At 46.2% G+C, this 14391-nt stretch overlaps 1 protein-coding gene across 1 annotated transcript; it reads left to right on the top strand.

Moving 5' to 3' along the window:
- The first annotated feature begins 1048 nt into the window (after window positions 1-1048).
- Window positions 1049-2236, top strand: LOC112031552 (uncharacterized). Its single transcript, XM_024064240.2, has one exon. It carries the CDS (start codon window positions 1049-1051, stop codon window positions 2234-2236), a length of 1188 nt encoding a protein of 395 aa, XP_023920008.2.
- The last annotated feature ends 12155 nt before the right edge of the window (window positions 2237-14391 follow it).

Genomic DNA, 14391 nt, shown 5'->3' with positions numbered 1-14391 from the left:
CGGTTCGCACAATTGGCGCCGTCTGTGGGAATCTCCTACTAAGCCGTAGTCTTGCTGAGACTCAACCCCGGGGAGGGAGATGTCTGGGAGACGCTCTGGGAGCGACGCCGAAAGCAGGTCAGCTGGATCTTCTCGGGGATCTTCTTGGCAAGAAAGAAGACAGAAGAGACGTGAAGATAGGGACCGTGAACAAGAAGAGCAGTCCGGCCTCGAGGAGGGGTCGTACCAAACGCAACGAACGATTTCGAACACCTCGAGGGACTGACAACTCGATAAGAGAGATGAAGAGCTTGAACGGTTGCGCAAGAAAGTAAGAGACCTGGAGTTGGAGGCGGAGAACAAGCATTAAAGAAAGGATGAAGACGACCGAGAAAGAAGAGCCAATACCGGGGGAGATCGTCGCCAAGCTGGGTCAAGCCAATCTGGGTCTCATAACCGCCGCGAACGCTCCCATTCCCGAGAATCCCGTCGGCGTAGGGAACGGGCTCATTCGAGGGAATCTTATCAACACCGAGACCGCTCAAGATCGCAGGAGTACGCCGACCGAGGTTCAGATTCCCCAGAAGAAAAACGGCCCCATAATGTGGCCATGGATGCGATGAGTCGCGCGCTACGAAGAGCTGCCCGGTCCCCATTCTCGGCTGACATCGAGAGGGCCCCAATGCTGAACAGATTCACCCGCCCTCCTTTCGACTCCTATGATGGGAAAACGGACCCAGTAGAGCACGTCAGTCACTATATCCAAATGATATCCCTGCACTCCCACAATGATGCACTGATGTGCAAAGTTTTTCCCTCGAGTCTTGGTCCCACCGCTTTGAGATGGTTCAACGGGCTACGGAAGGGTTCTGTCCATAATTTTGCCGAGCTTATACAGGAGTTCGGCGTCTGGTTTGTAACTTGCAGCCGGGTGCCCCAACCAGTAGACGCTTTGCTGTCCATGAAAATGAGGATAGGGGAAACCCTCCGTAGTTATGCCAGCCGATACTGAGAGCTCTACAACGAGATCGGTGGGGGGAACGAAAAGACTGCTGTAGGCACGTTTAGGATGGGGCTGCCCGAGGAATCCGGGCTAAGGGAGTCACTGACTAAGAAGCCTCCCGAGGATATGAGGCAGTTGATGAGGCATATAGAAGAATATAAACGGCTAGAAGATGACCGGATGCAGAGCAAAGGCAAGGCGCCGATAATGAGTCATCCTTGGTCAAGTGCCTTTCAGCCGAGGATCCAGGGGAATTTGAGAATTCAAGAACCAGAGGCGCAAGTAGGGGAGGTAAACATGACGTTCAAAGAGCTGATGCACAAGATCGTGGAAAGGATTAAACACGAGCCGTATTTCAGGTGGCCGAACAGAATGGGCGGTGACCCCTCCAAAAGAAATCAGAACTTGTACTGCACCTATCATAAAGACAAGGGACATACAACCGAGCAATGCCGGGTCTTAAAAGACCATCTCGGGCAGCTGGCCAAGGCAGGGTACTTAAAGGAGTTTGTACTAGACACGGAGGACCGAGGGACAGGGCAGGGAGCTGCTAAGAGGGGAAACCCCCTTCCACCCCCGCTCGGGATAATTGAAGTTATCCACACTCCACCAAGAAGTCTCACCTCAGTGATAAGAAAGGGGGTGCTAAACGTGGTCACAGTGGAGGGAAGCTCGGATGCACCACCAGCAGGGAAGAAGATGAAGCTTACCCGGGAGCCTATTGCTTTCGGTGACAATGACCTAGAGGGAACGGTCCAGCCGCACGATGACGCATTGGTGGTTACCGCCCGGGTAGGTGGATTCCTAGTAAAAAGAATGATGGTAGACCAGGAAAGTGGGGCCGACGTGATGTATCCAGACCTATACCGGGGGCTTGGGTTGAAGAGTGGGGACCTTTCTAAGTACAGCACGCCTTTGGTCGAGTTTGATGGGAAAATTGTAATACCCAAGGGGCAAATATCTATGCCCGTGAATATGGAGGGCAAGGAGGTGGTGGTGACGTTTATAGTGGTGACTTCCTTCTCCCCGTACACAGCGATACTCAGCAGACCATGGATTCATGCAATAGGGTCCGTGCCATCCACACTACATGTGAAGGTAAAATTTCCTACCAAGCATGGTGTTGCTGTGGTGAAGGGAAGCCAGCAGACGGCAAGACAATGCTTAATTACCATGGTTAACCAAGGGAAGGAGGGAACCGATCAGGTAGAGTATGACCGGCAGAAGGGGCCGCCGCAGGGGGGTCTGTTATAGCAATTACAGAATGACCGAGGAGAAATGGGGGGTAGAGGTGTCGAGGAGATGACGAAAGTAAGGGTACTTCTAGATGCCGACAAGTGGTTCCAAGTAAGGGGAGGCATGGATGAGCAGGAGAAGGTAGAAATGTTGTTACTCTTCATACAGAACATAGACGTGTTCGTATGGAGTCCATATGAGGTGCCGGGGGTGGACCCCGAGTTCATAGTCCATAGACTCAGGGTTGACCCCTCGTTCCCCCCTAAGAAGCAGAAGCCGAGGAGATCGGCCTGGAAGCACACCGAAGCGGTGAAAGCAGAGGTCCAAAAGCTGAAGGATGCTGGAGCGATAAGGGAAATCTTCTTCCTGGATTGGTTGGCAAATACCGTGGTGGTAAAGAAGAAGAGCGGCAAATTGAGGGTTTGCGTGGACTTCACAGATTTGAACCGAGCGTGTCCAAAAGACCCATTCCCCGTGCCTAAAATCGACCAATTGGTGGATGCCACGTATGGGCATCCGAGGATGAGCTTTCTGGTTGCTTTTCAAGGGTATCACCAGATCGCCCTGGCGCCTGAGGACCAAGAGAAGACGGCGTTTATCTCACCGGAGGCCAATTATCACTACACGGTGATGCCCTTTGGACTAAAGAATGTCGGGGCCACGTACCAACAGATGATGACAAGAATGTTTCGAGATATGATAGGGCGCACGGTTGAAGCGTACATTGACGATATGGTGGTGAAAAGCAAACAGACAGCACGGCACACGAACGACCTTCGGGGTGTTTTCGAGGTTCTTTGACAGCACAAGTTATGTCTGAATGCCGAGAAGTGTGCCTTTGGCGTGCGGGCCGAAAAATTCCTAGGGTATTTGATCACTAAGCGAGGAATAAAGGTTAATCCCGACCAAATTGAGGCCGTGAAAAGATTGAAACCACCGAGCAATCCGAAGGAAGTGCAAGTATTGACCGGGATGCTAGCCACCCTCAATCGGTTCATCTCCAAATTCGCAGATCGATGCCGACCGTTCTACCAACTTCTAAAGAAATGGACTGGTTTTCAGTGGAACGAAGAGTGAGACAAAGCTTTTATGGATCTGAAGGATTATTTAACCCGGGCACCCATGCTTACGGCACCAGAACCAGGTGAGGACCTATTCATGTACCTGGCGGTTTCCGAACATGCCGTGAGTGCCGTGCTATTGAGAGACCAAGGAATCCAACAACTCGTGTACTACATCAGCAAGACTCTAGTTGATGCAGAGTCGAGATACTTACCCCTAGAGAAGCTTATGCTGGCCCTGATACACGCCACGAGAAAGCTGCCACAATACTTTCAGGCTCATACGGTTTATGTCTTAACCGAGTATCCCCTACAGTCGTTGTTGAAAAGGTCAGACTTCACTGGCCGAATAGCAAAATGGGGAACTCGGCTAGGTTCTTTTGATATACGGTATAGGTCCCGAAGTTCAGTGAAGGGCTAGATCCTTGCGAATTTTGTCGCTGAGTTCTCGCCAAGAGGGAAGGGGGAGATAGTTTGCCACGTGGGGTCTCACCCGTGGAAGGTGTTCGTGGACGGGGCATCGAGCTACACGGGAGCCGGCGCGGGGGTTGTCATAATCACCCCGGAGGGAATACGGTTAGAGCACTCATTTAGATTGGGCTTTAGAGCCTCCAACAACGAGGTGGAATACGAAGAGTTGCTGGCCTAATTGAGGATGGTTTCGAGTTTAGGTGCCCTGGTAGTAGAGGTGTATTCAGATTCACGTTTGGTGGTTGGTCAGGTCGAGGGCAGTTTTGAAGCCCGAGATCTTCGAATGAAGGCATACTTGGAACAGGTGAAGCGAGCTATATCCAGCTTCAGCACGGTAAAGGTTTTCCAAGTAGCTCAGATGCAAAATAGACACGCCGACTCCCTTACCACGCTAGCGTCATCAGTGGCCAAAGAGATACCCCGGCTAATAAGAGTTGAGGTTGTTCCAGAACCGAGCGTCAGGGCAATAACTGATCCGGGAACTGCAGGAATCGATATCGCAGTGATCACAGCACTAGGGTCGTGCTAGATGGACCCCATTATGGACTTCTTGGCCGAGGGCCGATTCCCGTCTGACGAAAAGGAGGGCAGAAAGATCTGTAGAATGGCCCCTCACTATTGGCTATCAGAAAACCGAACGTTGTATCGAAGATCCTTTAGGGGGCCTTAACTTTTGTGCTTACACCCAGAAAAGGTCGCCGAGCTCTTGGCCAAGCTTCACGAGGGAGTGTATGGTAGCCATGTGGGAGGACGCTCGCTGGCGCACTGGGCAATGACTCAGGGTGTTTGGTGGCCTCAAATGCAACGGAACGCAGCCGAGTGTGTACGTAAATGTGAACAGTGTCAGAAGCATGCACCCCTAATCCATTAGCCTGCAGGCCATTTGAACCTGATTAGCAGTCCCTGGCCTTTTGCACAATGGGGGCTGGATATCATCGGCCCATTCCCCTGGGCGACGGGTAATTGAAGGTTTGTCCTGGTGGCTGTCGACTATTTTACCAAATGGACGGAGGTGGAGGCTATGGCCAATATTCGGGACGTGGATGTAAAGAAATTCATTTGGAAGAATTTAATCACCAGGTTCGGGGTGCCGAACTCTCTAATATCAGACAACGGGCTATAATTCGACAGCCATGCGTTCCGTGAATTTTGCAGTGATCTCGGCATCAAGAATTGATACTCGACCCCAGCGTATCCCCAGGGTAATGGCCAGGCCGAGGCGGTAAATAAAGTTATTGTGAACGGGCTAAAGAAGAGGTTGGAGGGTGCGAAGGGAAACTGGGTCGAGGAGCTGCCCAAAGTCCTGTGGGCATACCGGACAACTCTTAGGAGATCCACCGGGGAGACCCCGTTCTCTCTCACATACGGGGCCAAAGTTGTGATACCAACTGAGGTGGATCTGTGCAGTGCTCGAGTCGCAGGATTCGATCTCGGCCAAAACGATGAGATGATGGTGGGACGCTTGGACAAATTGGAGGAATTTCGTGAAGTGGTGACTATAAGGCTCGCAGAGTATCAGCAAAAGCTGGCCCAGAGATATAGCCGAGACGTAAGAACAAGGGAGTTTGGCGCCGGGGATTTGGTTCTCAGGAAAGCCGTAGGGAATATGTGGGATATAAGCGCTGGGAAGCTGGCACAGACTTGGGAAGGGCCTTACAGGGTCACCGCCGTCGCTAGCATAGGAGCGTATTACTTGGAGGACCTAGACGAGAGGCTACTTCCCTGACCGTGGAACGTCCATAATCTTAAGAGGTTCTATCACTAGCAGGCGGTACTGTAAATTGTAAGGTTGATGGAATATTGCACGATTTTCACTAACAATGATAATGGCGTTCATCTGGCTACACTTTTCCAAATTCTCTGTTTGACTTCAATTGCCGATCATAAAAGAACCTTTATACTCTATCTAAGGACAGAAACCTGCTTCTCGGTTCGATCTACATCGCCGAGCAGGTGAAAACCTTTATACTCTATCTAAGGACAGAAACCTGATTCTCAATTTGATCTACATCACCGAACAGGTGTAAACCTTTAAAAATTTTAATCTAAGGACAGAAACCTGCTTCTTGGTTCGATCTACATCGCCGAACAAGTGAAAACCTTTATACTCTATCTAAGGACAGAAACCTGATTCTCGGTTTGATCTACATCGCCGAACAGGTGTAAACCTTTAAAAATTTTAATCTAAGGACAGAAACCTGCTTCTCGGTTCGATCTACATCGCCGAGCAGGTGAAAACCTTTATACTCTAAGGACGAAAACCTGATTCTCGGTTCGATCCACATCGCTGAACAGGTGTAAACATTTAAAAATTTAATCTAAGGACAGAAACCTGCTTCTCGGTTCGATCTACATCATCGGGCAGGTGTAATCCTTTATACTCTAAGGAGAGAAGCCTGACTCTCGGTTCGTTCTATATCCCCGCCTTACGGCGAAACAGGATTCAACTACCCGGACCACTACAACATAGGTGCGAAGCAAACCAACAAACAACACAATAAATATTCCAAAACTAAATCATCATATTAGGAATTAAAACAGTATCCCGACCACAAAACCTAGTGGCCATTTCAGTGCTAATCGTAAGAGAAAAAAAAAAAAAAAAAGGGCGATTGTTCGGCCACCACAGCCAGGTGACATAGGCTAGTCTACTAAAAACAAAAAAGCTTCATTAAAGAAAGAGGTCATGTTTCAGCAATTAAGAGGCAGAATCTGCAAGTTGCTCCCGAGCGTGGTCTCCGCGAAATGCTGTTGCATCAAGGTCTGGGGTGGGCTCTGGTCGGGCTGATCTTCAGAGCAGTGGCGGCTGGCCACTTTAGTTGCCTCCAACTCCACATGAGAGTCTATCTGCTCCACCAGTTCCCTCAGGCTGGTCATCTCCTCTTCGTCAATGGGCCTTTGAGGGTTCTGCAAGCTATGAGCGGGCACTAGGAATGGAATCTGGCCAGGATTTCTCAGTAGGGAATCCTTGGGGACTCCCAAAGCCTGCAAAGCGGCCAGCCATCCCTCCTCGAAGCCGAGCATCCCCTATGACGGGTTCTGCTGAGTTCTCGGCATCAGCAAATCCCTCATTATACCATTTGCTCTCGCTAGCCTCAAAGGTCGCTCTCAAGTCGGCCAGCTCCTTGGTACGCGCACTGTTTATACTCTCAGCTTCCGCCAACTTAAGCTCAGTCTCTCCCGCCTTAACCTGCAACTCTGAGTACTTCTTTTCCACTGCCACCCTCACTTTCTCTGCCGCTGCAGCCTTCTTCTCCGCGGTCGAAGCGGCCACAGCTTTTTCCTTGGCATTTACCTAAGCAACATCCTTGAGGGCTTTCTCCCAACCAGTGTCCTCGGTAAGATCATTGACATGCCTATCAAGTATGTACGCCAGCTGCGCGGCCTAATGAAGTGATAAGAAATGGGTGCCATACCCCCGAAGATAGAAGTTAGTAAAAAAAAAAAAAAAAAAAAAATGGAAGCTTACTGCCACAGTGTGCCACTACAGCCTCCTTCCCATTGACTCATCCATGCCCTCCTCGAAGGCACGCACATCCTCGGGCAGCAAAAGGCCTCGCGCCAGGCTCTGGGCAACGTCACCGCCCACCCCCTTTTGCCAGACATACACACTTGCGTCCGAAGGGAGAAGTTTGCCATCCAGCATGAACGAAGGCTGTCACGCAGGAACGGCGCGGGAAGAGGACGCCACATGCGCCCCAATTTAAGCCGTAGGTTTGCGGATTACAATGCCACCAAATGGCCGGGAAGGGGTGTTGAAAGGCACATCACCCGAGCCGATGACCGTCTGTTCAGTTGTACGCTGCTTTTTTCTTTGCCGATTGGAGGCTGTGGATGGAGGAAGGGTTTGGCCTCGAACCTGTTGTTGTGGCTGCTGTGCGGCAGGTCTGGCTCCGGGAATGAAACGGCTAATCGTCATCGTCTTCCGAGTCACCATCTCTGCTAATTGGTCGTGATCGGTTTCAGGGCGGTCGGGAGTTTCTGCAACTGCTTCTTCGACGCCGAGGTTGGGGCTCCTTGGTTGATGGGACTTCCGGCTGAGCGGGGGCTTTTTGCTGAATTTGTTCGTGAGTTCGTTCTCGGCGAGCTCGGGACACACGCTCGGCTAACTCGTCCCGTACAAGCTGGAGCTCGTCAGAGCAAATATACCGAGGACCCTGATCACGAGCCTCACCTACTGTAAACTTCGGGGGGAGGAAATTAGCATGCCGAACATTGATATAAGACAAGAGTAGGCTATCTACCAGCAGGGCTTGGCTGAAGGCTTGCCAAGTGGAATACACGGGATCAACCCCAAGAATCAGGTGGGATGCTCAGAGCTGACCGTCCGAATGGACAAAAATCTCAGACCTGAGCACGAAGTTCAGATCTTGTACATGTGCGACTCTAACGTTTGGGACAAACACTCTACCATCTGTGATGAAACACACGAGTAAGTGTCAGAGTGAGTAAAGTGTTCACAATACGATATAAGTGTACGTTCATGCATGAAATTAAATAAGAGATGAAAGCAGGTCAGTGATCGAAACGAACCCACTTCGCGCCTGGTGAGGGGGCAAGGAAATTCATCGATAAACCAATTGCCGCGCACCCGAACAAACTCCCCGGCAGAGTTCCTATTTGAGTCAGGTAGGCAGGAGATCAGTCGTACCCTCATATCTCTTACTTTCAAATAATAATTCGTTTTCTTACTCCCACATAAACTATACATGAGGTTTATGTCATGCTGATCCAACTGTAAACCGTACATCTGGTTCAACCAACTCACGCAACTCACTACCCGGTAAAAATTGGGAGGGAGTTGGTCAGGGCACAACCCATAATACCTAAGGGTGTCTATTAAAAGAGGGTCTACGAGAAACGTCAAACCACCCTCCAAAACTGCCATCAAGGGATAAAAGGCAGTGTTGCTCCCTCTATGAAGAGGGATGTCACTCTCAGGGCAATACGCCACCTCTACATCGCTGGGGATGTCAAAGGCTTGCCTGAAAGTGGCTAAGGCTGCGTCTGTATCTAAAAGGTATGAATATCCCATCCTAAACACTAGAAGAAAGATGAACGAAGATGCGGAAGTAAAAAGGAGAGTGTAGAGAACTTACTTTGTGCTCTAAGATGAGAAGAGGTTCTAGGCTGGAGAATAAGTGTGCGGATGAATGTACAACAGAAAGTGGGTCTCAGAAGAAAGAGAGCGTAAAAAGTAGATGAGTGATTTGAAACGGGCCTTTTATAGAGGTCATGAGGAGGATTAACGACGGTTGATCAACAATTATGAGGATTAATTGGCAGACTTCACAGGTTCCAACTCTAAACTGGCATCTGCGCCACCTCGGTTCACGAAGCGTCAAGTAATTATGAGGAGCGAACCAAACGGTCGAATCCTGCGCACCTTATTAGGAGCGCATTAATGGGATTACTGGAGTGCCCCAAACAATACCCCTCCGGACCTCCTTAGTATCACACGCCGTTTGACTCCTTGATTCTCGCCGAGGATCGGGCATGAATCAAGGGGGGGCTAATGTACGGCACGCGTACCCGATCCCACTTGGGCCATTTATCCTCATGTGAAGATACGGCCCATACGCCTATTCTCTCTCTCTGCAGGCCCATCCCGAAACTTTACAAAACGCTGGCCCAAGGTTTGCCTCCTGCTTACGCTCAGTAAATCCTTACCGATCAGCGTCGCGGACGGCAACCGAGCATAACATGCAGGGTATGCCTGGCTATTCCTTTCGGCACGCCTCCGCCGAGCATATCTGCAGAAGTGGAAACCAAGTTCCGAAGCCATACTCACCGTTTCCCACTCCCACCTAACCACCCACTTATATTCAATAACACTGGACCGCCCGCTGCACTAACCAGAAAGTAATCATAACCTCACCACTAATTTAGAACTATAAATATGAGAAGCTTGGGGAGGAGAGGGGGTTGGAAAAATTTACGCAAGAGCAAAAAGATAGAGGAAGAAAAGGAAGGTAGCAGAAAGGTGGTTAAGGCAATAGAGAAGAGAAAAGTGATCTCATTGAGTTTTCACGCCGAGGACAACCTAGTGTAGGACACCCAAACCCACCATACAAGTAAGTTATGAGTCCGAAAGAGCCCAAGCCCATCAGCTCCATTTTCGGTGCGCATATGTACGAAGAATGCAATCTATTTTAGCATTTACCTGGAGACTTAGGGGAGGAATCAGAATAGTGAGAAGACAAGGTAATTTTTATATAATACATTGTGAGTTTCCATTTGATCAAGAGTAAATTCTTCAAGAGGGACCTTGGTCTGTTGATGGAGCTTTACTAGTTGTGGAGAGATGGACCCCTAATCTCACACTTAGCCAAACACATCTAACCTCTGCCATTCTGTGGGTACAGATACACAATCTCCCACTAGAATATCATGATATTTATCTTGTTCATTTTATTGGAAACTTGATGGGAGATTTTGTGTCCATTGACTGGCAACCCACCTTTCCACGGAACATAAGATTTATGAGAATTCGGGTTAAGATTGACCCATGGCTTCCACTAATAGCTGGCTTCATTCTTAAAAGGGATGATAGGCAATATACTTGGGTGGAATGTAGATATGAAAGAGTTTTCAAGATTTGCAAAAGATGTGGAATCATTGGTCATGCTTGCCCACAATGCCATATGGACATGTTTGATATAGAAGAACTTCTAAGAGAACAAGCCTATCACAACCGAGTTCAATATCCCATAGAATTTGCTCTTGATCTTATGAAAATAATGTACATTGATGATATTAGAGCATTTCGCAGGCATCCAAGCCATAGGACCATAAGAATCAGGTATGATGCTAGTTCGACTCCTAGTCCTGCTGAACCTAACCAATCTCAAACAGAACTAATACCTTAGCACTCAAACCAAACTCAATCACAACCAGTTCACCAAATTCACCAGCCCCCAAATTAGAATTCCAATACACTACCACACCCTCCAAATCCCCCAACGATCCACCATTACTCTACTCTTTCCAAATTTAATAGATTTATTGTAACCAATTTTGATGATTTAGAAGTACATCACCAAGGAGCTAGCCACATCAATGCTAATAGTCCAACAAATGATAGTCTTTGGGGAAATAACCTTTTTTATGGAATCAGACAATGACCTTGACCCACCAAACACCCTAATCACTTCGTCCCATATCAACCCCACAATTGACCAAAATATAATTCAATCTGAATGTTGGGTGCCACTAGAAGGCTCCAATCTAAGATTTGTTGAGGTTGAAGAAGGCTATACTGGATGGACTAATGCAAATATTATTAATATGGATTGGGAACCAGCTGCACCATGCAACATGGACTGGGATGATTGTCAAAATTTCTGTGTAGAGCTATTTCTAGTGAACAACCTAGAGGCTTATGAGGATTCAAGTGAGCCAAGTTGGAATGGACATTCCCATTTTCATGTGGGAGAGAGCAGCGGAATAGCGAACGATCGGATGAAATCCAAATCACAACTTGTACTCTTACTAGGATGGAACAAGCTGGTCCACAGGAGAATATCTTGAATCAAGATATTACTAACTGGCAAATTTCACACACCAAAATGTAGCATTTGGAATTAGAAGATAGTAGGAGTACTGACAACCCATTTTTAATGGGAATAGAGATGATGGTATATCTATCTAATACACAAGCCCCAATCTATATTCTTAATTTGGTTCAACTGCTTTCTCAGAACACTTTACAATTAATGGGCCTTTTCTTCTAACAATCGGTCCCTCTGTGGTAGTATGACATCAATTCTACTCAACATAACCAAGGCTCAAATCCTGTAACAAACCCACTGCTTGGAAGCCAAACAAGAATTGCAATTGAAGACATTATTCCAAGTAGGACTACATTGATGGAAGGATTAGTTCCTTTATCTACACAAGCTGATTTTGGCTCCAGACCTACCTCACCTAAGAGATAGCGTGACGAGGAAGTTGGTGAGACAAGCAGAGTTATTAGGAGAAGATTGAATCAGGAACAATGGAATTTTTCCAACAGTACTCACAACTTCAAGCTGATCCAATAACTACCTCACTGAATAACATTGAGTTTGAGAATAATGAGTTTATTCTTAGACTTAGGATCACAGGGAATTCAGATCAGTTTCAAGAGACTGAAGTTATCTAGAGTAAACAGAATGCAGGAACTGAACATCAGCAAAGCATAATCACTAATCTAATACAAATTTTGGCAAACATAAGGCTTTCGAATGCAGCCCAAGAAAGGCCTCCGAAGCAACCATGAGGACACTGGTATGGAACTGTAGGGGTCTCAACAATACTTCTGCAATTTAACTCATCTCAAAAATTGTTGAAACTACTAACCCTTCCATCTTATTTTTAATGGAGACAAATCAGAAGAAAGGAAGGGGAAAGTATTGGACCCATAAGTGGAATTTTGAAAATTTTTGTGAAGTAGAGAGAGTAGGATTGTCTAGGGGGCTTTTGTTGTGCTGGAAAAACTTCAATTTGAATGTATTAGATGCCACAAAAAATTTCATCCATTCTAGAATGAAACATCCTACTTTTGGTTTGTGTTATTTTACTTTTGTTTATGGCCATCCAAAAACCAGCAAAAGAAAGGAAGTATGGGACCAACTTGTTTCCATCCAGGAAAATATAAATGGACCTTGGATATGGATTGGTAATTTCAAACAGGTATTATCCAATGCAAACAAACAATCTTCAACCTCACAAAATTGTCCAGGAGCATCAAATCTACATACTTGTTTACAAGACACTGAAATGATACCATTACAATCAATGGGAGTCAAATAAACATGGAAAAATAAAAGAGATGGGGATGCTCTAGTCCTAGAAAAATTAGACAGAGCATTTATTAACAATGCATGGTTACATACTTTTGAACATTGCACTCTTGAAGCCTGGCCTATCACGGTATCTGATCATGCACCATTATTTTTAGACATCAACAACATTCCCATATTCAAAAAAAGGCCGTTTAGATTCGAAGCTATGTGGCTAATGCACCCAAGATGTAAACAAATAATCCAGAAGGAATGGGAGAAAAAAATCTCAGGTTTCTCTGCTTATATCCTTAAATCTAAACTATGCAATGTCAAGCAAGCTTGCATCAGTTTGAATAGAAATGAATTTGGAAATTTGCACAAGAAACTTTCCAAAATAAAGGAGGAGCTAACATATATACAAAATAATAGTGATAATCTAGAAATTGCCCAGCTAGAGCAAGAAAAACAAACAAAACTCCAACAACTTCTAAATATGGAGGAAGTGTTTTGGGCGCAAAAAAAGAAAAAAGAAAAAAAAAGGAAGGATTGGACAAAAAAGGGCGACAGAAATACTAGATACTTTCATGCTATTGTTCGCAAAAGAAGAGCAACCAATCGCATCACAAGACTTAAGAATCACTTAAATCAATGGATAGATGAAGATCAAAAGTCAAGGGATCATATAAAACAACATTTTCAAAGTATTTTCCAATCGGAATCAAAGGCAAGTACTAAAACTATTATGCAGGTTTTGAACACATACGCACTGCCAGGACTCTTGCACCTACATCGACAAATACTGGATAGGGAATTTAACATAGAGGAGATTAAAGAGGTTGCTTTCCAATTAGGCTCCTAGAAAGCTCCAGGCCTAGATGGTATTCTAGTAATGCTCTTCCAGAAATGTTGGGATAGAATGGGACAAACAGTAATACAGGCTACATTAAGCTTTCTCAGAACATGCTACATTCTTAAGGAACTTAATAAAACATATATCACTTTGGTGCCTAAAAGTCTCAATCTAGAGAAAATTAGTGAGTACAGACCTATCAGCTTATGCAATGTGACATACAAAATTGCTGCCAAAGTTTTAGCTAATAGACTAAAACTAATCATTGACGATCTTATCACTCCTCATCAAAATGCATTTATTAAGGGTAGATTGATCACTGACAATATCATCTTGACTCATGAATTGCTCCACACAATTAAGAGGAAAAAAAAGGGAATAGTTCGTTTCGCTGCACTGAAGTTGGATTTGAGCCTATGTTGGAATTTCATTGAAGCCACACTTCAGAAGTTGGGTTTTAGCCAGCAATGGATCCAATTGGTAATGCAATGTGTCGGCACAGTAACATACAGCATTCTAGTCAATGGAACTCCTACAGAAAAATTCAAACCCAATTGTGGTATAAAGCAAGGTGACCCACTATCACCATACATATTCATTATCTGTGCAAATATTCTTTCATGCATGTTGCAGAATTTAGAAACTCAAGGCATGCTGAAGGGAGTGGCAATAAACAAAGGAGGGCTTCCTATTTCACATCTCATGTTTGCGGATGACATCATCATTTTTTTCAAAGTTGCCAATCAGACTACAGACAAGCTAAGCCAAACCCTCCAAAGCTTTTGTGAAATGTTAGGTGAAAAGATAAATGGCACCAAATCAGTCATGGTGGTTAGTCCCAACTATGATGAAGCTATAAAGGAAGACTTAGCTAGAAAGTTAAATGTGAACACTGCAGCAAAGATAGGGAAATATTTAGGGATCCTAGTAGACCCGGGAACAACGAGGAGAGAAATTGGCAACGAAATCATTGATCGGTTACATAGTAGACTCCAAACTTGGAAAGGTAAACTCTTGTCATCTACA

The sequence above is a fragment of the Quercus suber genome, unplaced genomic scaffold (genome assembly GCF_002906115.3).
Source record: "Quercus suber isolate HL8 unplaced genomic scaffold, Cork oak 2.0 scaffold_297, whole genome shotgun sequence".
NCBI lineage: Eukaryota > Viridiplantae > Streptophyta > Magnoliopsida > Fagales > Fagaceae > Quercus > Quercus suber.
Note: the sequence above shows the minus strand (reverse complement) of the source record. Positions and strands in the feature narration are given on the sequence as shown.